Raw genomic sequence first — 24,388 nt, 5'->3', positions numbered from 1 at the left:
TATTTATTGGCAATCAGTCCTGGGTACTACTAATCTATTGCTTCAACTGAACCCCTTTGCTTAAGAGGTGGCATAAGTTACTAAGATTCACAGTTTTAAGGGATTGGACTACCTGATCTCTGAGATTCCTTCCAGCCCTAACATTCTGGGATTTTATGAACCCTCGGTTGAGTAATATTGCTAGGATTCCTAGGTCTCTCTCATTTACAGACCAGTTCTGGCTAAATATGTCAGTGCTATGAGCCAAAAGAACTGTGACCTTTCCCTCCCCAAGATAGTAAAAAAAAGACGAATGAACAAAAGGAGAAAGATGGAATGGAAGCATGGAGAAGGCCAGAGCACTTATTTAATGAACTCGAGGCTGTTTCTTGCCAGTGTGTAGTTAGAGCTCCATCCCAACTCAGCCAAACGGACTGTAATTGTTCCCAAGATTAGAAGGGAGAAGAGCTCCTAGTTAGTTTTAACTGGTCTAAGAAGCTGAATGAGTCTACGGGGAGCTGGCCTGACGGTTTGCAATTATCAGCCCTTTAAGGATGAAGGACTGTGCTGACTGACTAAATGCTTTAATGACCTGGGATGTTTCACTGTCTGTTGTTAGGCAAAAACATCTATTTATAATCAATATGGTCAGACATTTTCTCGTGTCACTTAAAAAATGGGAATTACATATAATTAGGTCTGGATAGATGGAGTGAGTCTGAAGAGGGCAAGGTATAAGCCCAGGTGACTGGGAGGAAAGTGGTACCCTCAGGAGTAATAGGGAAATGTAGGGGGCAGCTTGGTAGCACAGTGGCTAGAACTCCAGGCTTAGAATCAGGAGGACCTGGGTATATATCTGGCCTCAGACACTTCCCAGCTGTGTGATCCTGGATGAGTCACTTAACCTTTCCCTTCTGTCTTTGAGTTGTTACTAAGGGATCCAAAGTGTTATTTTTTAGTTATAGGGAAGTTTGGAGGATGAGACTTTTCTGGGAAGGAGCAAGCTCTGTTTGGAACATGTTGAATTAAAGATGGGTAGGGGGCTTTTAAGCCAAATTCTAGGTTCTCTTCTCTGCTCTCCTACTCTACTCCAGCAATTTTCATAAAGGAAACTCAGAAAACTTTACCTTTCCCAGGGTCTTCTTGTTGCCCACATTTTGGAAACCTCAGGAAACCCCAAAGAGAGAATATGACTTCTCTGCAGCTATGAAACTATCATGAAAGAGTTGGAAAAATAAGCCACATTTGATTATTAGACCAACTGCCCCTTTGGACATCTTGAACTGGGCGTTCTTGTTGGTGTTCAGTTGGTTCAGTTATGGCTGTCTCTTCATGACTCTATTTGGGATTTTATTGGTGAAGACATTGGAGTGGTCTGCCTTTTCCTTCTCCAGTTCGTTATAGATGAGGAAACTGTAATAATTAAATCATATTTCTACCCAGACATATATTTGATAAAGTTTATTGGAAGGGTAGACAAACATTCCTAAGTAACCTGTGCCTAGCTTGCCAGTCTCTTCCTCACTCCTTCCTCCTTTACCTGCCTGCTCTGTTCTCTTCTCTGTTCTCCCCCATTCTCTCTTGATTCTCCTGCTCAGCAGCCCCCAAACTTGACCTTTCATGATGCAAAACTGGCCCAACTGGGTTATCTCAGGAATGTTTGATAGACAGGTAAAGCTCCTGAGGAGGGGGAGGGGATGAGCTTCCTGGACACAAAACCAAGGCAAACAAGGCAAAGTGATCTACCTAGGGTAGCACAGCTAGAAAGTATAAGTCTTACTGCTCTTCTGCCTTGGAACCAATACATAGTATCCATTCTAAGACAGAAGGCAAGGGTTTAAAAAATACTAAATTCACTGTGCCTCAGTTTCCCTGTCTATAAAATGGAAAACAACAAGGATTAAATGAGTATATATGTAAAATGCTTTGCAAAAACTAAAGTGCTATATAAGGGCTGGCTATTATCACTAGTTATTTCTTGCATTAAATAATTACTACCTAGATAAGTCACTTGATTAATTCTTTGGGCCTTACTTTACCTTCTATAAAATGAGGGGATTGGATTTTTTCATGTCTTAAGGTCTATCTCTGCCCTAAATTTATGATACTCTAAGATTTCTTTCCAAACAAATTAAATATTTAGAAAGGTAAAAATCAGAAATGTCTAAGACTATCTTGAAAGGACCAGAACATACAAAGGAAAACCCTAGAAATATCTAGTGAATTGATTCTTTCTTTCTTTCTTTCTTCTCACATTTCTCTCTGGGCTTTCTCTTATAGAAACATGATGAGAAGCTTGCCTCAGGTCTCTTAAGGTTCTCATCTGAAGAATAAATGCAGAAACAGGAATCGGCCAAGCTCTGGCTGGTTATGGACTTAAACACCAGCAAGGGACATCCTGCCACTAAATAGAAACCATCAACAAGCTAGAGACAAGCTAGGATATTTAACTGTCCCTGCCCATCAAAGCAGCCATGTCTAGAGGCAGGCAGAAAGGAACTTCGTTTCTGCCGTTTATGAGCTGTCATCCTATCCTCCTCTCCCCCCCTAGGTATAGGCTTCTATGGAAGGTTTCAAGATTTGATAACAGACTACAAAATAAGGAAGCAAGAAATTCCCCATAGCCAGCATTTTCATTTTGTCTTAGCTTTAATCTTCCTGGTGTTCCTCACTCCCACTGCCCCAGAGATGACAAGCTCTTGGTTTATCATTTAAATACATTCTCTCCCACCTTCCATCTCTTGGAATCCCTGGAACAGAAATCCTTATTCTTTTTTTGGGAGGGGGCAGGGTTCTGGACCCTTTCGGCTGTCTGATGAAGCTTATGACTCCTTAGAATAATGTTTTGAGATGTATAAAATCTAATGCTTAGAATTATATATAAAAAAAAAACCAAACCAGTTATCTTGGAATACAGTTACTAAGATATTTGAAAGAAGTTCCTACCCTAGGGTTGACAGCATTTGCCCTATAGTATCCTTCATGGCTCTGCTTAATTGTTAACTTGATAGGAGACCTTTTAGGTCTCCCCCACCCAAGGGCACTCTTGTTCTCCCACCTGTACAATGTTTTCTTTGTGTATGTTTTGTTTAACAGAAGCCAGCTAAGTATGTATATGCTCTGGCTTAGGGCTAAAAGCCTTATGCTCTCGGATAGTGAAGGCAAACCTTTTAGAGACTGAGTGCCCAAACTGTATCCTCATGCTGCATGTGAGCCTCCCCCTTACCCCAGACAGGGGAGGGAGGAAGGGCTTCTGTAGGGCAATTGGGCAGAGGGATGGGTGATGTGAGAGATGTCCTCAGGTACAATGGAGAGGGGGAATGGGGCAGCCCCCTCTGACACATATTCCATAGGCTTACCAACATTGCTCTAGGATTATAGGGGCCATCTCAGGGACCATAAATGATGATGGAATTGCTTTTATGGTACCTCAATAAGTTCATATGTGGATACATACTCCTAATTCCCCATAGTTCCCACACGGAAAGCAGTATTAAAGATGGTTAGTAATGAACAGGGCCATTAACATTTTAACTTAGGATCATCGATTGTGATTTGGAAGGCATCTTAGATGACACTGAGTTCAATCCTCTCATTTTACAGATGAGGAAACTGAGGCACAGAGAATTTAAGCAACTTACAGGAGGTGGGATTTTACTTTACTAGCATCTTTCTGATTCTAATACTAGTGCTCTTATCTACCGCATTCAGCAATGCTTTCTCAACGTTTGATCTCTGTAATTTTTAGTTGTTGTTGGGTCATTTCAGTCATGCCCAACTCTCTGTAACCCATTTGGAGTTTTCTTGGTAGAGATACTTTAATAGTTTGCCAGTTCCTTCCCCAGCTCATTCAACAACTTAGGAAATTGGAGCAAACAGAATTAAGTGACTTGCTCAGGATCTTATAGCTTGTACCGGAGCTATATTTGAACTCAGGTCTTCCTGACTCAGGGTTGGTACTCTATCCACTGTGCTACCACCTAGCTGCCCAGTCATTTCTAGTATCCTTTTTTTATTGTGTATATGAAGTATGTTTTTGTAACTATAAGTTCCTCACTCTCAGGAATGCAGATGAATTTATATTCCTTCCTAAAGACTACATATAAATGTGTAATGCACATTTATAAATAGCTATAGCAATAAAGTCTTTATCCTCTTTTTAGGATCTTTCCCCTATATAGAACTATAATAATGCTCTTTATTCCCTTTTTAGGATATTGGTGTGATGTTCATTTGAATCTAAGTTGGCATTGCACATAGAGCTAGGCCCTGATTAGTACAAATAATGAATCCCCTGAAGTGGTCCCATATTTTTTTATTCAAACTATTTGAAGTTATAATTATGTAAAATATGGTCATTGATTCCAACGTAATGAAATGTGCAATTCAAATTCAAAAACTCTAACTGCTTCAAAGGGATCCAAAATGTGTGGTAATAGGAACCTAGCTGTATGGAATCCCCAGAGGGGTAAAAAATAGGAACATCTCTATGAAACTTTGATCTTTCACTAGAGAGAATAACTCAAGATCATTCTCCTGGCATTTGCTAGATAATTTGCACATAGTCTATAAGTGTTAATTGATCTTTGCTTTATTTTTTCACCTTCCTCCCCCAAATAAACTGGGAAAATGTTCCCTTCTTAAATAAATAATCATTTCAAAGATAAAGTGTCAATCTGGGCCCAGGTGGCCCCATAGCACTTGGCATCATAGGGAAGACACTACACGCCCCCTCACTAGCTAATCTTCAATAAATCAAGGAACAGTCTTTTATCACACTCTTAACTAACTAATTAGTGCACTCAAAGATCTCAAAGTGTAGATTTTTAAGCAGTGGAAGTAGAAACTATTTTGCTCTGACTAGACACCATTTCAGAACTCCTCCCCCCCCCCAAAAAAGAAGAAGCATCTCTAATGCATATCAGATGATAATTTTCCTAAAGGAAAGCTGGGAAACTAGGTGTGGAACTTTCAAATCACCTCAATTTGGATATAGATTAGAGGCTCAAGATATATCCCTGCCAACTCCAACAAGCTATAAAGAATATCTTTTAATAAATCTCCTTTAGATAGAAAAGTCTTATGCATGAATTTCCTATTCCTCTCCCTAGTGAGGATGCTTGGGTTACCACATACTCACTCATCTGGAGAAGTATTTGCTGCCAATTGTAGAAATTAGAATGGGTAGGAAAATCTGATCACTCTCCTTTTTTCAAATTCCTCAATCTCGATATCCTTATTTCAAATTCATCCATGAATAGCCTTAAGTTAGTGACTGGGCAGGAGCAGCCACTCTCTCAGAAGAATTTAAAGAAAACAATTTCTGCTCTTATTCTCCTCTTCCCTCTTTTGAAGCTATCTGGACTCTGAACTCTCTGCTAGGACTTCTGCTTCCAGGAGCTAAGATGGCAGGCAGAGTAACATTCTGAGCTCTCCCAAACTCTCCCCAACAACAACAACAGAACTCTCCACTGGACTTCTAGCAAAGGATAGTGAAAGGAATAAAGTGTATGTGGTGGAGAACAATAGCCCTCCCCATCTCTAGAACACAGCACATGACAATCTTTGGGTGAGCTTGTAACTGGATCTCACATCCCTAGCTGCCTTTCCTGCTTTATATTTCTTTCCTTGAGCACAGGTGACCTAAAAGAAATCTTGAGATGGGTGTTTCCAGCCTTGGTGGTCATGGAGAATTCTGGGTGCTGGATGCCCAGAAGGAGGTACATCCTGCAGCTTCACCCTTCTCAAAACAGATGACCTCCACCCAAAGAATGAGCCATGCATGCCCAGATAATCAGAAGCTCTGGACCAGGAATGGACAGCCACTCTGAGCAGTCTAAAGAGAAACTGAAATATGTTGAGCAGTCCTACATGTTCCCCAGAAGTCTAGAATAAGAATGATGGTTACCATTTCATGTTTTAAGTATTTGTCAATGCTCGTTTATGAGTCTTTTATGTTTTAAACATTTTTCTTGTAGTTGAGGAAATAAATAGCTATCCTATACCTGTTATTTACTACTTTGTACATTAACGTTTGGGCTCAGCCTTGTTTATCTCCAGCCACTAATGCCTTCTCTCCTAAGGTTACTTTTTATGTTCTCTTTACATATCTTGCACATATGGTTATATAAATATTAATTGTTATTATTATTATTATCCTATGTCAGCTCTCCCATTAGAATATGAATTGCTTTAGGACAGGGGTCGTTTTTTTCCTTTTTATGTATCTCCAGGGCTTGCCATAGTGCCCAACTCACAGAAGGGGCTTGTGGACTAAGGGACAATTTCCATACCAGTTTGGAAGGTGGCAGTCCATTTTGGGTGTCAGAAGCTTGCTCGGCATTACCTTTGGATATAATCTCCCCTTCTCCTGAGCCCCGCTTCCAATGTAAACCATTCTATATGCACATACATCACACCTTCAGAAACCTTCAGAACCTTCAGAAAAATTCAGCGTCATGCCATTCCTTTCAGAAATCCATCTTGATTCTTTTGGAGCTCAGCATCCTCTGCTCTCACCTTTATTCCCTCCCTCCCTCATCAGATCTTTGTAGATCAGTTGCTATGACAAATTGCTTTTAAAATCTCTTCAATTAAGCAATGGCTCTTCTCCTGCCTGACATGTACAACAACTGGAGTGACAGTGACCTGTTCTTAGGGGATCTGTGCTCAGGGGGTTCTATTTAAAACCCAAAGCGCAACTGGGGTGACAATGAAACTTGCAGAACGTGGCCAAGATGTGTCAAGTTACATAAATGTACATGCTTCCATTTGCCCCTGACATGAAGCTTTTTCTTCAGACTTCAACTTGCTAGATGGGAAAAGAAAAATGCAAATTAAGAACACATTAAAAATGTAAAGATTCCCTGGAGGTGGAGGAGCTGAACTCTAGACAGGGATAATACTGGTGTGTCAACCCCATCCCGGCATGCTCCTAATGAGCGTGGCTACACCTAGCCAAGAAACAGGGAGAGAAGGGAGTTTTCTTTTTCTTTTTTATTTAATCTTTACCTTCTGTCTTAGAATCAATACTAAGAATTGGGTCCAAGGCAGAAGACAGATTAAGATTCAGCAATTGGAATTAAGTGACTTGCCCAAGATCATACAGCTAGGAAATATCAGAGGTCAAATTGGAACCTAGAACCTCCTGTCTCCAGGGATGGCTCTCTATTTAATGAGCCACCTAGCTGCCCCAAGAAGAGTGTTTTCTAGGCATTCTCCTAGAGAGAATTCTAGGGAAGCAAGACTCTGCCTTCCTTTAGGTTTCAATGTTTTAATTTTTTTTATGTTAAGTCCTTTGGCATGTAAAGCTCTTTACAACCTTTTCCTTCCTACCTTTCTAGTCTGCTTACTTTTCTTCTCTCCATTTTTTCTACAATGCAACTTTCCTGTCTACCTGCTGCTCCTTGGAGATGACTTTCCATCTCTCCTCTTTGCCTTTGTATTGACTGCTCCCCATGCCCGGAATGCTTCTACAGATCTTTCTCAGTAACTGCAGCTCCTAGAGGTTTCCCCTCTAAAGCTTCATTTCATTTAACTTGAGAATGTGCCTATTTATATGAGTATTATCTTTCTGTTACAATGGAAGGTCCCTGAGAGCAAGGACTGCTTTTGCCCCATGACTCTGGGAGCTACTTGAGAGAAGGGACTGGTCTTGGCCTTTGTATTCTCAGTGTTTAGCACATGGTTTTGGACCTAGTGATTCCTTAATAAATGCTGATCGACTTGACTTTCTTTCTATCTCCAACCCTTAGCACAGGGCTTGACATGCAATAAATACTTAACAAATACTTGCTGATTGGTAGTTTTTATTTTGATTCTTTTAAACCCTTTTCTTTTTCTTAGAATCAATTCTGTGTATTGGTCCCAAGGCAGAAGAAAGACAATTGGGATTATTGGGCAATTGGGATTAAGCGACTTGTCCAGAGTCACGCAAGAAATATCGGAGGCCAGATTTGAAATGGGCCCGGCTCTCCGTCCACCGAGCCACCTAGCTGACCCCAATTGTTTTGATTTTGGATCTTCAGATTCCAAAGCTAACTGATGAACCCACTTGAGACTTTCTTGGATGTGTATTGAAAAAAGGTATTGAATTTGACACCGTAATGTTGTTATCATCTTTCCTCTAAAAATAATCCCCTAATACGACACATAATCTAGTCCGAGACTCTGGTTAATTGAAACCCTAATCCCATACACTACCAGGACATGATTCATTTGGGGATAGCAGACGGGATTAGCAACAACTCATGTTTCTATAGCATTTAAGGGTTATGAAGTGTTTCCCTCATAACAGCCTTAAAGAAAGTGATATAACTATTATTATTTCCATTGTTATAGATGAGGAAACTGATCTCCCAAGGTCATACAGCTAATAAGTGTCTGAGCCAAATCTCCTCATTTCAACCTAGGACTCTTTCCATCACCCTAGTCGGCCTCCTCTAAGGTCCAATTGTATGCCAAAGTTGCCATGATCCTGTGTTGATGTGTGCAGACTTGGGGGAGAGTCACTCTCCTTGCAAAAGGTTATGCTCACTTCTAACAGCTTTAGGTTTATTTTGTAACTCTTACTTTTTTGTCTTAGAATTGATAACTAAATATTGGTTCCAAGGCAGAAAGAGCTGCAAGAGTTAGGCAATTGGGGCTTCTTGACTTAACTGTGAAAGAGAATTCAAATTCTCTTTGTTTATTTTTAGTGTAATCAATCAGCCACCTTTTTTTTTTTTAACCCTTACCTTCCATCTTAGAATCAATACTGTGTATTGGCTCCAAGGCAGAAGAGTGGTAAGGGCTAGGCAATGGGGGTCAAGTGACTTGCCCAGGGTCACACAGCTGGGACGTGTCTGAGGCCAGATTTGAATCCAGGACCTCCTGTCTGTAGGCCTGGCTCTCCATCCACTGAGCCACCCACATGCCCCCTCAATAAGCATTTAAGTGCCAAGCACTACTAGGCTCTAGAGGTCCAAGTACAAAGAGAAATAGTCCCTGCACAAAGGGCTTATATCCCAGTGGTGAAGACAAGTATATGCTGAATATGTATTCACATTAGATTTTTAGATATACTTCATATTTATGCTGATATGTACATATATGCACATATATAATGTTCAGCATAAATAAAAAGCATACACACTTTGTATTTCTGAAGAATATTTATGTTCATAAGTATAAATTACATATGTTCAAAATATAAAGTATGTGCAAATACAAAGTATATGCAAAATATACAAAATATTGAACCTAAATATAAAGTATATAAATATATATTCAGCATAAATATAAGTAAATAAATATAGACACAATTAAATACAAAGTAGTTTCGAGGGGCAGCCAAAGTGGCTCAGCAGATAAAGAGGCAGGTCCTGGGTTCAAATGTGACCTCAGATACTGCCTAGCTGTGTGACCCTGGGCAAGTCACTTAACCCCCATTGCCTAGCCCTTACCCCTCTTCTGCCTTGGAACCAATACCCAGTATTAATTCTAAGAGGGAAGGTGAGGATTAAAAAAAAGTAGATTGGGAGTAAGGGTTCTCCTCCTATCTGTCAGACCATTCCTTTTCAGTCTGCCTATGTGGATCCTCCTTCCTTGCTGCCCATTAAGCATGGGTATATTCCCTAAGGTGTTGTCCTGAGTCTCTCCAACTACTATCTCTATGCAGACAGGCTCCAAGTCTATATCCAAGCCCTTATTTTCCTCCCAAGTTTTCTGGCCCACCTTACCACCTCCTTGCTGGACAGCTCCAACTGAAGAGTCAGAGCATCATAGATATTAAGGGATTTTGGAAGTCATCTAGTTTAATTCCTCTCATTTTGAAAATGGGAAAGCTGAGGTTCTGGGAAGTGACTTGTCCAAGATCCCATGGGTCATACCCATCAGAGACAGGATTTGAACCCAGGTCCTTTGCTTCTAGTGCTGGTGCTCTTTCCTTGGTAGCCCCCAGACATTTTAAACTCAACATCTCCAAAATGGAGCTCAATGTATTTTCTTTAGCTTATCCCTTCTCCAAACTTCCCTGTTTCTTCTCAGGGCACCACCTTTCCCCCAGGGACTCAGGTTCACAGGTTTGGAACCATCCTTATCTCTTGCCTTGGTCTCACCCATGTGTCCCAGGGTCACACAGTTTTCAAGAGGGAGAGGAAGGCTCTGAATCCAGGCATTCCTGATGGAGGGGCAGGGCGGTGTAGGTCATAATTATTAATAATAATCATAAGGATTTATATAGCACTTTAAGATTTGCAAAACGTTTTACACGTTTCTCTCATTTGATCCTCCCAATAGTCTTGGGAGATAGATGTTATTGTTGTCCCCATTTTGTAGATGAGGAAACTGATACTTAGAAGAGTGACTTGCTGAGGTTTGGAAGGCTGCAAAGCCATTTAAAAAGCCCGCCTCTCATACGTAGGGGCTTTGTGACTCTGGGCAAGTCATTTAACCTCTTGGTGCTACAGGGCAACTGAGATTAGAAGTTGCATGGAAGGTGCCCACCTACATTGGTAAAAGGAATTTCTTTATCTGGGTGTCCCTTACAACAATAAACTCACAAGGCTAGTCCCTATCCTGGCAACTAGATGGTACAGCAGACAGAGAGCCTGAAGTGGAGTCAGGAAGACCTGAGTTCAAATCTAGCCTCAGACACTTATTAGCTGTGTGACCCTGGGCAAATAATTTAACTTGATTCCTGAGATGGAAAATGATCTGAGAAGGAGATGACAAACCACTCCAGAATCTTTACCAAGAAAACCCCAAATGGGGTCTTGCAGAGTTGGACATGACTGAACTGACTGAACCCTAATAGCTGCCATCATATTCCTGACGCCAAAGTCAGGGCACCGGCAACGGCGCCATCCTTGTTCTGGGACTCATCTCAATGGCCAACCCCACATCTTCAGCCCCAAAGCCCAGCTCGGAGCCCTAAAGAGAAGTCACGAGCCCTCTCCTCTGCTTTTGGCCAAACTTGGGTTAGGCGAGCGTTAGCTAATGGTCCCAACGCTGTGTTTTTGCCGCTCTCCAGGGGAGGAGCAAACATCTGAACTCGCTTCCTCCGCTCCAGGGTGATCTCTCCAGTTTCTAAGGAGCCTCTTTTCATAGAGATGCTTTCTCCATGGCACGAGTTCCGGCTGATGCTGATTAAAAACTGTTCCTGCCCAAGGCAAGCGATGAGACGTTGTCCTTATATCCTCTTTATTAAAATTCGGCCAGCGGGTGTAAAGGAAGATAAAACAAATTCTCCCCTAACCCTTTCATGGATGGGAATATTTAATTATCCGAAACCAAGATAAACAGCAGGATGTGTTGTGTCCATGTGACGCAAAGAAGCCAAGGCAGGCATCCAGGAGCTGGCAAATAGAGTTATTAAAAGCTAATGATGGGATTCAGCATTGGAATTAAGGGCAAGGAAATGAGTCTGAAGTTATTGACTTTATCACCAAAGTTCTCCCCTGAAGTCAGGTAGCACTGGGGAGAGAGAGGGCTAGGCAACAGGAAGAGCACCTAAAGCAAGGAGAAAAAAGCTCAGTGGATAGTCAGGACTACAGACGGGAGATTCTGAGTTCAAATCTGGCCTCAGACATTTCCTTAGTTGTTTGTCCCTGGACAAGTCATTTAACCCCCATTGCCAAGTCCTTATTGCTCTTTTGTCTTAGTCATTATTCTCCACAATAGAGACATATTTGCTGAGGACAACCAGAGAGAGTTTATGAAATGGCCACGTTGTAAGAGGGGAAGCTTTGAGAAGATGCCTCTCAGTTGCCCTGTATACAACAGGTACTTAATCAATAGTTGTTGGACTGAGTTGTCAAGTGGAAATCTGGATTGCTTACTCATCAGGAAGGCATTCTTGGGGAATCAAGGTCTGCAGTCAAGAAGATCTGAGTTTCAAATCCATCCCCAGACACTGGGCAAATCACTTAACTTCTGTCGACCTCAGTTTATTAATCTCTAAAATGGGGATAATAATAGCACCTAACAAATACGGCTACTGCAAGGATCAAATGAGATAATATTTGTAAAATGTTTTGCCAACTTTAACACACATAGATAAGTACTAGCTATTGTTATTACCAAGCATGTGAGAAATGAACCTGGAATCACTCATGTACATGATTCAGTTCAGCAAACATTAAGTGCCCAGGATGTGCAAGGCACCCAGGATACAAAACCAACCATGACATCATCCCAGTCCTCAGAGAGTTTACAATCCAACAGGATGTATCTAGAGAAGGAAATACAAAGAAACACAGGGGAACTTCAAGAGGGAGAACAGAATGCTCCTGCTGGGGCAGGAAAGGCTTGATAGAGAGGAAGAACCAAAGGAATCTGGGGCCATTTCTCTCCTCCCACCCAAGATAAACACTTCACATTGTTCTGAGGGTGCAGTGATAAGTGTGTAAGATCCACTCATCTTTCATTGGTTTTCCTTCAAGGAGACTGAAGATGAACAGTCTATAGTCTATAGGGGTCTTTTGGGGTCTTTCAGACTCTTTCTCTTATCCTCATCTTTTTTTTTTAACCCTTACCTTCTGTCTTGGAATCAATACTATATATAAGGACTAGGCAATGGGGATTAAGTGACTTGCCCAGGGTTACCCAGCTAGGAAGTGTCTGAGGCCAGATTTGAACCTAGGACCTCCCATCTCTAGGCCTGGTTCTCTATCTACTGAGCTACCCAACTGCCCCCCCCCCCACTTATCCTCATCCTGCAAAAAGACATGTTGATTTTTTCTCCTGTCTGTCTTTTGTGCCTCTCCCCTCTCCTCAGGGGAGGGAAGGATTGTTATTGTTGTTCAGCCATAGTGTCCAACTCTTTATAACCCATTTTGGTGTTTTCTTGGCAAAGATCCTGGAGTAGTTTGCTATTTCCTTTTTCCTGTTCATTTTATAGATGAGGAAACTGAGGCAATCAGGGTTTAGTGACTTGCCCAGGATCACAGTGCTTAGTGTCTGAAGCCAGATTTGAACTCAGGAAGAGAAGTCTTCTTGACTCCAGGTGGTCTATTCACTGAGCCACATAGCTGCCTCTTGTGGGAAGGAGAAGCTTTCTTTTTTAGTGGGGGGAAATAGAAATAGCCTTCTGGGGTGAAATCCCCCCACCTCCACTGGCCTCAACATTGGAACACTTGTAGTTTCTATAATAAACAGGTGAATGGTTAAAAAAAAGAAAAGAAAAGTTACCTAAGGTATACTCTTTCTTTAAAAACAACAACAACATATATATATATATGCATATATATATACATACATACATATATATATATATATTTTTAAACTCTTACCTTCTGTCTTGGAATCAATTGAATCCTAGACAGAAGAGCAGTCAGGGCTAGACAATGGGGGTTAAATGACTTGCCCAAGGTCACCTAGCTAGAACATATCTGAGCTCAAATTTGAACCCGGCTCTCTATCTGGCGAGCTACCTAGATGCCCCTCTGAGCCATACTCTTGAAGGAAGCAAGGAAATTGAGGTGAGAGAGGAACACACTCCAAACATGAGGTGGGTGGGGGAAGAAAGGGGAAGTCATGTCTGGTGCCAGGGTCAGTCTGACCAGATCGGAGCATATGTGAGTAGGATTCGTTGGAATTAGAACTGGGGAGGCAGGTGGGAATCAGGGTATGGGAGGGCTTTCAATGATGCACTGAGGACTGTCTGTTTTAGTCTAGAGGCGATAGTGAACCATTAAGAATTTTTGAGTGGGGCTGATGTCAGATTTGTTTTAAGAAAACATATGTAACCAGGTGGGCACCCACACACATTGCCGTAGGAATATTTGCTTATAAACAGGTACTTGCCATCGGCTGAATTAAGAACTCCGTCTATGGGAACCACTTTGGGTTTGGTATTGTCTGGGCAGGAACATCATCACTGTGACCCAAGGGAACACGTCCAATATTGGGAAGTGACACAGAGAGGTCCAAAGCCCAAGCCCTGGCCCAGCAAGACCTTTTCAATGGGGGTTAAATGACTTGCCCAAGGTCACCCAGCTAGAACATATCTGAGCTCAAATTTGAACCCGGCTCTCTATCTGGCGAGCTACCTAGATGCCCCTCTGAGCCATACTCTTGAAGGAAGCAAGGAAATTGAGGTGAGAGAGGAACACACTCCAAACATGAGGTGGGTGGGGGAAGAAAGTCTACAGTCTACTTCACATTAGATCTGGTCAGAGTGATGTGTAGAACACTAGAAACAACCCTTGTCCATGATGCCTTGGCTTCTGGTGACCCAACTTACCCAGTTTGCCCTAAAATCTAAGGGAGGAAGGCAAATACAATAAGGGATCTAAGTATGACTTTAATGACCTTCTCAAGCTTCTTTTGTTAAGAGACATTGGAGGCACATCTAAAGATGGGAAGTCCTGGGTTCAAATCTGGTCTCTGACACTTCCTAGCTGTGTGACCCTGGGTAACTCACCTAATCTCAATTGCTTAACCCTTAACACTCTTCTGCTTTGGAATCAATACACAATGTTGATTCTAAGATGGATAGTAAAAGTTTTTAAAAAAGAAAGAGAGATGATAGAGAAGCAGCAAGGTAATTCAGTGGAAGAGAGTCAGGGCTAGAATTGGGGAGGTTTTAGGTTCAAATCTGGATTCAGATAATTCCTAGCTGTGTGACCTTGGGCAAGTCACTTAACTCACAATGCCTACTAGCCCTTACTGCTTTTCTGCCTTGGAACCAATACACAGTATTGATTCTAAAATGGGAGGTAAGGGTTTTATTGTTGTTGTTATTGTTTAAAGAGAGATTATGGAGAAGTTAGGTGGCTCAATGGAAAGAGAGTCAGGGCTGGAGCTGGGTCTGGACTTAGCCATTTCCCAGCTTTGTGACCCCATACAACTCACTTAACCCCAGTTGCCCAGCCCTTACCACTCCTTTACCTTGGAACCAATACTTAGTTATTGATTCTAGGACAAAAAGTAAGGGTTAAAAAAACAAGATGATGGAGAAGCAACAGGAGAAGGAAGACCAATGTTAGCAAAGAGGAAGAAAGAGTAGGTTGGGGGAAGGAAGCTACACAGCTGTAGCTCTCTCTGGAAGGATACTTCTCAGGACAGGTAGGGACCCCGAAGCACCTGAGACCCCCTCCTATGCTGAACTCTTTCTTAAAGGATCATTTTTGGAGTCAGAGAACATCCCCAACCATGAAGCATTCATCTGAATCCCTTGGTCTCTGTGGGCTGAAAGATATTAATCTGATTACATAGCAGTGGGTGTGATAAAACCAGTCTTGATCTGGTTATTAACAGGGCTGATCAGCAATAACAACCAAGGAATCATTAGCATTCCCATGCCTCCATTCCATTCCATCCTCCATCGCCCTTGCCTCCAAAGCCTTAGTACAAACAAGAAGTCTAAATTCTCTGGTTAATCCTCATACTTCAACCCTCCAAGGCACCACAATTTTGTCTGTGTGTGGGTTTTTCTTCCACTGCCTCAGGTCACAATTCTGCCAAGTTTTCCTAGATCCTCTTCATGAGGCACCATCTCCACCCCCAAACCCCCCTTCAAATTCATCCCCTGGTGGCTAGCCTTCTGGCGATGATGACTCCCACATGTGTACAGCGCCTGGCACATCAGAGGCTCTTAACGTGTGATTCTTAAATTCAATCGAATGAGATAGATGGACCCTCACATGGCAGGCACGTGATCTATCCCTTGGCCTGGATCTGAAGCTTTTTCAACTTGGGTAGAACCTGGCAGAGATTCTGCTCCACTTTGCATAGCTTTCAGGAAGCCAAAGTCACCTAGTGCCACAATATGATGTCAGAGGGAGACTTTTGAGGAAACTGATAGAAATAAATAGACAAGTAGGTAGAGACAGAGAGAGAGATAAAATGGCAGATAGACAGAAAGGCAGGCAGATAGATGGACAGACAAAAATCATAGATAAAAAGACAGGGAGAAAAGCAGGCAAATAGACAGAAAGGCAAATAGATAGACTCAAAGACAGATCAGCAGGAAGGCAAGCAGAGAGACAGACAGACAGAAAGACAGACAGGTGGGTAGGCAGGCAGAGAGACAAAGAAAAATACAGAGAGATGGACAGAGAGACAGGTAGACAGATAAATAGATATAGAGTCAGACAAATAGTAGATATGCATACTTAATCCAAAAGGACTCATCTGTAATTACTTTTCCCTTTTCTAACTTATCAGAGAAAGCAAAAAAAAAATGTAAACCCTCCCTTACTTGTAAACATTATGGTTCTCTCTTTAGATCTTTGGAGCACAAATAAAGCCTTCTCTTCCCTTCCTATAAAAAGAAAATGGAGTGGTTTTTAAAAAAAACTACAAGGCTGTTCAACTTATTCTAGAATAAAGTGATCCTGGAGAGGGAGCAGTACTATTCATGGCCCAGATTGTCTTTGCCAGCTTGCTATTTGCCCTGCCAGGTCCCAAATGAAAAACGGCACTTTCCCTGGAAAGCCCATCCATCATCCCTGGGTACCGCTGAGAGCACAATCTGCTCATTCAGGCCCTCTTTATTTTCAAAGACATTCATACCACTAAGTATTCCATAAATATGTTCCCCCACCTCCCAGCATCAGTCTCTCCATCTCTTCTTGTATCATCAGTACCATTTCTGATTGGCTGGGTCTCCCACACTTGCTTTCTTTGGTACTTACATAAACCTGAGTTCTGATTCCCTTCTGACTAAGACTTCCCGAAGACGTTGAATTTTTGCCATCTCCAACTCAATTTCTTCTGGCATCATGGTCGTCTCAGCCATGGAAATGATGTCAAGTTGATCTGTGCAGGCAGAAGAAGAAACAAGAGACATGTAAATCGGGTTATGCCAGATTATGTGGCATTTCTCAATCCCCCAAAGCACCACAGAAATGTGGGCACACCAGACCTCTGGAAAAGGCTAGCTGAATCCCTGTCAGCAGTAGAATGCTCAGAAGTTAATGCCTGGTACTTAGCAGATTCTTTTCTTTTTTAGTTCTTACCTTCTATGTATCTTAGTAAATATTGGTTTTAGGGTAGAAGAGCAGTAAGGCCTAGGCAATTATGGTAAAGTGATTTGCCCAGGGTCATACATACATCTAGGACATAGGTTCTTAATAAATGTTTGGCTGATTAATGTATAGTTACTAGAAAAGTAGAAGCCTCTTGCCAGGGTCTGGGTATATTGAAAATGGTCAATCAGGCAGCCAACAAGCTTGTATTACACACTTAATATTTACCAGGTACTGGGCTAAGCTCTAGAAATACAAATACAAGCAAAAAGAAAGATGATTCCTATCTTCAAGGAACTTACAATTCTAATGGAGTGCATAAAAGGAAACTGAAAAAGGAAAAAGGTACCCTTGAGGGAGTACATGATGGAGATGTTGGAAAGAGAGGGAGGGAGAGAGAGGAGATAAGAGGGAGAAAGGAGAAGGAAAGAGAGAGAGTGAGAGGAAGAGGAAGAAAGGAGAGATTGACAGAAACAGAGATAGGGAAGGAGAGGGGAGGGGGAAGAAAGATAGAGAGGGAGAGAGAAAAGGAGGAGGAGGAGAAGGAGAAGGAGAGGGTAAGGGGAGGGAGAGAGAGATTTGAGGCAGAGAGTCCAACTGGGGGATTACTGTAATTATCCAGGGAAGAGGTAAAGAAGACTCCAACTAGAATGATAGCTGTCTGAGAGTAGGAAGAGGTATATAGAGTTGAGAGATGTTTTGAGAGAACATTTTCTCATAGAAACACTACAAATGATGGTTAGGTTCCTAAGCTAGGTCACATAAGTCTATATATCCCATAATGAAATGAGGCTCTCCACAGCAGTAGCTTTGTGCTCCAGGTTCCAGGAACAGAGGATTTCATGCACTGCAGGAATAGAACAGAAGAGAAAGGGAAAAGAAGAGGAAGATATAGATCTGAATAAACTAAACTCAGTTAGATTTTCCCAGGAGGCTTCTTTTATGCAGAAAAGCAACAACATCTAAAGGAATGATTTCATTATTCTGCTTGGTTATACCAACAAGAATACATGGCGGGGTGGGGCACAAGAATCTATGCCAGTACAGGAAAACTCAATTAAGAAACATCTGCTTTAAAAGATGTTAAGTGATATATAGAACAGATAATTAAATAGCATTGGTGACATAATACAAGCAATTAACTACAGTTAAGAAACAGCTGTTCAAATAGGATATGGGGTCCAGGGAGGTTTTTTTTTTCCCCACAGATATGCATTGTTTTAAATTTTGCTTATTTAGCAAACTACAGGAGCCCTGTAATTTCTTAAAACTGAAACAGATTTACTTAGATTCAAAATCATTTAAACTCCATTTCATGCCCTATCTCCTACCACATGGTGTCCTTTCTCCCGGGTCCTACATGCCTTTGCCATAAACCCCTACTGCTGCACACTTCTCCAACTATTCCTTCCCTCTCCCTCATAGTGCTCCATGCACTCCATCCCAAATGGCCTATCCTACTTCTAGGGCTTCTTTCCCCATCAAAACTCTATTTCCAGCCAATGCATTAAATCTCAACTAGTTGTGGGAGCAAAGTCACCTCACAGAACTAATTCACACTAAGAAGTAAATGCTTGACAACCTTTTAACCCACTCAAAGGTATTCTTATTTTTAGAAGGGGATGCTCATTAACTCAGAAAAATCTTTACACAGAGAAATTGTGAGCAATCCAAAGTGAAGAAAAAAAATTCCAAGTGGAGTTGAGGAAGATACTCTTGGGCAATCCAGTCAGTTCATCCTGAGAAACTAAGGGTCAGCTCCCCAAAGTCATTTTGCTTTTCACAGACTCTTTCCTTACTCCATTTCCCAAGTATGATGTACTTTAAAAGCTCTGGGATTTTTTCCCCACTATAGTTCCCAAGGCATTGGCAGAAAGGGCCCCATGGGAAGTAAAGAGGATGTAAGGAGAAAACAATGGGGTTTGGGAAGGACTGGGAGCCCAGAAGCATTAGTAGCCCTTTGTAGGAATGGTTTATTTATAATTCATGCCTTTTTAGTTGGTCAATAAACTTTTATTAAATGTCTATAATGTGTCAGGCACTGTGCTCAACACTAACTTTTAAAGTCAGGGGCTGGTCATACTTGCTCACATCACTGATCAAAGATGCTTTGTTCTGATCATCCATCACTGAAATTATCATTTGAGCATTTATTGTTTAGTGGGTTTAAGTTTGATCCAAAGCAGAAAGTCTAATGGCTTTTGGATTCCCATCACATCACATCAGTTTTGGATGGAAAACCTTTCTGGCTTCTCATTCTCTGAATCCCCAGCTTGAACTCTTGCCCAAATGATCATTCCCCTAAGACACTAGCCAATGCTTGTATTACATAATCTTTCCCCCTTTCCACTACCTGCAGAGGTACAATGTTGGGAATGGCACCATACCCTGGAAGTGGCATGTGAGATCAGGAAAATTAATCATGCCTCCTGGATTGGCACTTGCCCTCAACCCTCAGGGAAGGTGAAGATGGCATTGTCTGACTTCATTTGTTGAAATGAACATTTGTTTGGAATTTGAGGATGTGGCTGACCCTGATGAGAAATCTTGAGCACTTCTTTCTCACTAGTAAAGAGGCATAATAGTTTAGAGCTCAAGTTTTCAATTATTATTTTGGTCGTGCCATGGATCATGATCCCACTTGGGGTTTTCTTGATGAAGATACTAGAGTCATTTGCCATTTCCTTCTCCAGCTCTAGCCGTGTCTTTAGTTGGATTTGAACTCAGGAAGATGAACTTTCTTGACTCAAGGCTGGGTGCTCAGATTCACTGTGCTACCTTGCTGGCCCATGTGGAGCTCAAGTAGAAGTATGTATATAAAAGGGAGAGGTAGCTTGGCAAAGTGATGAGTTGGCCTTTGTGCTGGCCAAACCTTGTTTAGGTTCTTAGTGACTGTAGGGTACTAGGCAACTCACTTAACCAACCTCTCAGTGTCCTGGGCAACTCTGACTCTGTAAGAGGAATAGAGGGTGACAGCCTGCCCTGGGAGAAAGATTTTCCTCATCTGGAAGTTCGCTGTTCCAAGGAAATCTCAGGGGGTAATCCCTATCTCCTTCTCTTACCCTGGACTATGCTACCTCCACAATCCGGAACTCTGAAACTGCTTCCATCAATGTATTGTAAGAGAGATAAACCCAGAGACTTTTGGAATAAAAGCCTGGATGAGCAACAAGGATTGTACCAGCAGTGAGGGTTGGGCACAGAAAAGGTTTGGAGCTTTGAAAGGAGAGAAAACCCTGAGAGAGACAGTTGGAGCTGCTCTCTTGACTTGAGACCTCCTGAGGAGAGGGTTCAATCTCTGATTGGATCCCAAACCCAGAAATCTTTCTCTCCCTGAATTCCTGATCCCAACCCCCTTAAAAGCCCAAAGTGGGAAAAGATTTGAAGAAGAGAATAGTTTACAAAGAGGATCTGTTACAATCTCCCTTTACCCTGAATTTGGGGATGCCTGCTGTGCCAGCCAAGAAGCCAGGGTTCACTACTCTGAACCCCTCTGGGCTCAGACCACCAGACCTGAGTTACCTAACTTTGGGGGGAAGGGTATTATCCAGATAGGGACCCTTTTCTCCATCTTTCCCTCCTGAACCCCAATTTACCCTCCACTCTGCCTTTTCCCTTATCCTTGTCTCTCCTGAAATAAACCTGTGGTTAGGACCCAGAATTGACTCAAGCTTCATTGAAAGGCAGCCCAAGCTGAGGGGAGAGAGAAGTGCCCTCTGTCTCCCCAGAAGAAAGAAGCTTGATACCTTAGGAGAGCCTGGCAGTTGAGAGTGAAGGGCAGCCAAAGTGAGGGGGCTTAGTCAGAGAGAACTGAAGGGGGGAAAAGACAAACTCATCCTCCTTCTCTCTTTTGGCTTAACCACAACAACACCTCCTCCTCTTCCTTTGTCACTGCCTTAGAGAGAGAGAGGACTCCATTCTCTCTCTCTCCTCTCCCCACACCTTTATTACAGTATCTTTCTCTCTACTTTATTCCTCTAAAACCTAGTTTTAACAACCAGCTCTCTGGATTTAAGTTTAATCAGCAATATTATCATTTTCTCTATAACTTTCTTTTTTTAAAACCCTTACCTACTGTCTTACAATTAATACTGGTTCCAAGGCAGAAGAGTGGTAAGGGCTAGGCAATGGGGTTTAAGTGACTTGCCCAGGGTCACACAGCTAGGAAATATCTGAGGTCAGATTTGAACCTAGGACTTCCCATCTCTAGGCTTGGCTCTCAATCCACTGAGCTATCCAGGTGCCTCTCCATCACTTTCTTAAGTTGACAATCAACAAACAATAAATCAAGCTCTCATCTGTAGTTTGATGCTTTCTAAGTTGTAAATGCTCACTCCTGGCAGAGTAGAAGATTGGAGGCTAGAATAAGGAACAGGAGACATGAACAACAGCCAAACTACAGTCCTCTTCGTGTACTTCCTAAGGAAAACCACCATGGAGTATGAACATATAGAAGAGGTAGTTGGGTGGCTGGCTCAGTGGATAGAATGCTAGGCCTGAAATCATGAAGACTTGAGCTCAAATCTGAGCTCAGACACTTATTAGCTGTGTGACTCTGGACAAGACATTTATCTTGTTATATAAATACTTATTTCCTTCATCTTCTCCCCCGTATGCTCATAAACAAGTCATTTAACATCTCTGTTTGTCTCAGTTTCCTCATTTATAAAACAGAGATAACAATAGCACCTATCTTCCAAAAGCAAGATAATATTTGTAAAGTATTTTGAAGTGCTATGTAAGTGATGACTATTGTTACTGTTGTTGCAGTAGAGTGAAGAGTACTAGAATGGGAATTAGAGGATATATGTTTGAATTTCAGCTCCTGAATTAACTGGGTGACTTTCTCCAAGATGCTAATCTCTCTGGGCCTCCTTTTCCTTCCCTATAAATTAGAAGATTGAATTAGAGGTCTCTTCCAGCTCAATTTCTGCAATCCTAAGAATAGATGACTTCTAAGATCACTTCTCCCTGAGGTAAAAATGGTTCTTTGTTGAGAAAGGTAGTGTATGATGGGTGAATACTGTAGAGAGATCACTTCTGCTCAATCTATAAGTTTGTTCAACCATTCTAGGCTGGGTCCTGATATTCTTTGTTCTTTTCCCTAAAACTTGGAAGTCAAAGGAATACCTCTGTAAGCAACTAAAACCCAGTAAGTGCTGGAACAAAGAAAAAAATTAAAATGGCTGAACAAATTGTGGCATATGATGGTGATGGAATAAATACCATTGTCCATAGAGAATGATGAACCAGATGAATTCAGAAAGAACCAGAAAGACTTATGTGAACTGATGCAGAGTGAAATAGGCAGAACCAGGAGGACATTGTACACGGTAATAGCAGTATTGTACTATGGTAAACTGTGGTAGACTTGGCTACTCTTAGCAATGCAATAATATGGGACAATTCTGAAGGATTTATGACAAAGCATGCTACTCACTCCCCAGAGAAAGAACTATTGGAGTCAGAATGCACATCCCTTTAGTTAATTCTTTTCTTATTTTGTGGTTTTGGTTTTATATGAGTATATTCTCTTCTTTTTCATTTTTTTAAATTAAAAAAATAATTAATTTAGAATATTTTTCCATGGTTACATGCTTTGTGTTCTTTCCCTCCCCTCCTCTCTCCCACCTCCCATAGCCAATTCAACTGGGTTTTACACGTATCATTGATCAAGCCTTATTTCCATATTATTAATATTTGCAATAGAGTGATACTTTAGAGTCTACATCCCCAATCATATCCCCATAGAGCCATGCAGTCAAGGAAATGTCTTTCTTCTGTGTTTCTACTCCCACAGTTCTTCAACTGGATGTGGATAGTGTTCTTTCTATGAGTATATGGAAACAAGTTTTGCCTGATAATACATTTATAACCCAGATCAAATAGCTTACCATCTCTAGGAGTGAGGAAGAAAGGGAGGGAGAGAAACAATTTGGATCTTACAACTTCAGAAAATGTATGTGGAAAATTGTTATTACATGTAATTGGGAAAATAGAATATCTTTTTTAAAATATCTGCAAATATATCTCTTGTAGGTAAAGACAGAATAGAGCTTTAGATATTTCTGCAAACATACCATTAAAAGGCATAGGCAAAATAGGAGCTCTTGAATCAAAATCAAAGGCAATTTGCTTTGATGTTCCACTGAAGGAACTTTGTAAGACCTGTATAAGACCCATCCCTATATTCTTTAGCTTCAGTCTTTTGGAAATTGTTCACATATTTCTAGGAGCTGAGTCACTTCTGGGGGAAGGGGACAACTGAGTCCGGTGCATTCCTCCTTTTCAGTATCCCCATCAGCATCTTTAGATAATGACTAATAATTCTGGGGGTGTATGGCTCACTACAAATTACCAGGTTGAGAGAGTTTGTCTGAAAGGCAGGACTGAGATTATCTGTGGGGTAAGGAAATGGGACTGGAAAGTTGCTTGAAACTTATGAAAAGATAAAAAGATTAGGCTTCAGGTTTATTCACTGTTCCTCAAAAATGGCTATGGGTCATTGACTTGCTGGTATGTAAAAGAATAAGACCAAAATGTGTCTGAGACTGTTCCACTACAGTTAGTATTTTTGTCCAGTGATACTTGGAGGGAGCCACTGTGGAGAACACCCTGAGTTCTCATCTTTGTCCTTTCTCTGAAAAACACTTACCTGTAAGTATCCAATAATTCAATCAAACAAACATTTATTAAGCATCTACTGTCTGCCTACCACTGTGAAAGATGTATAAGGAATACAGAAAATACTGTCTTTAAGTCATAAGGAGCAGACAAACTAGCTGGAGAGGAATAATGGCAAGGCAAAGCCAGTCAATAAACATTTATTAATTGCCTACTATAGGGGCAGTTATATAGGGACACTATCACACATGGCCACAGTGCCTGGTCTGCAGTCTGGAAGATGTGGGTTCAAATATGACTTCAGACATGTCATGACTGTGTGACCCTGGGCAAGTCATTTTGTCCCATTTGCCTGCTCTTATTTGCTCTTCTGTCTTGGAATCAATACTTAATATTGATTCTAAGATAGAAAGTAAGGTGTGTTTTTAATAGCCTGCTACATACTAGATAAAGGTGCTAAGTCCTGTAGATATGAAGGACAATAAGAATCATTAAACTCAAGGAATAATAGACATCTTCTGAGGTGAGGTACTATTGGAAATTAGTCCATCATCTTATCAACAAGGGATAGTTATATTTCTGCCAACATACCAGTTGTGGGTAAAGGCAGAACAGGAGCTCTTGAATCAAAATCAAAGGTAAGTAACATTTATTAAGCACCTAACATATATTAGGCACTGCAGTTGGTGCTGAGAATTAAAAAGCAAAAAAAAAAAAAATAAAACTATTCTTGAAGAGCTTACATTTAGGGTGGAGGGGAGGAAGGAAACAACATCTACTTAAAAGATACAAAAAACATACTCAGTATTCATTTCTCAAACGGATCTGTGATC

The 24,388-nt window shown here is 41.4% G+C and overlaps 1 protein-coding gene across 2 annotated transcripts in view; it reads right to left on the bottom strand.

Moving 5' to 3' along the window:
• Positions 1-24,388, bottom strand: part of BMERB1 (bMERB domain containing 1) — a 142,692-nt gene that overhangs the window by 33,264 nt on the left and 85,040 nt on the right. For both annotated transcript variants that reach the window (XM_001366063.3, XM_056806190.1), the window contains exon 2: positions 16,599-16,722. In XM_001366063.3, coding sequence (XP_001366100.1) covers positions 16,599-16,722 — 124 coding nt within the window. The remainder of the gene's footprint in view (positions 1-16,598; positions 16,723-24,388) is intronic.

Source organism: Monodelphis domestica, chromosome 7, assembly GCF_027887165.1.
Source record: "Monodelphis domestica isolate mMonDom1 chromosome 7, mMonDom1.pri, whole genome shotgun sequence".
Lineage (NCBI taxonomy): Eukaryota > Metazoa > Chordata > Mammalia > Didelphimorphia > Didelphidae > Monodelphis > Monodelphis domestica.
This window is presented reverse-complemented; position numbering and strand designations above follow the sequence as displayed.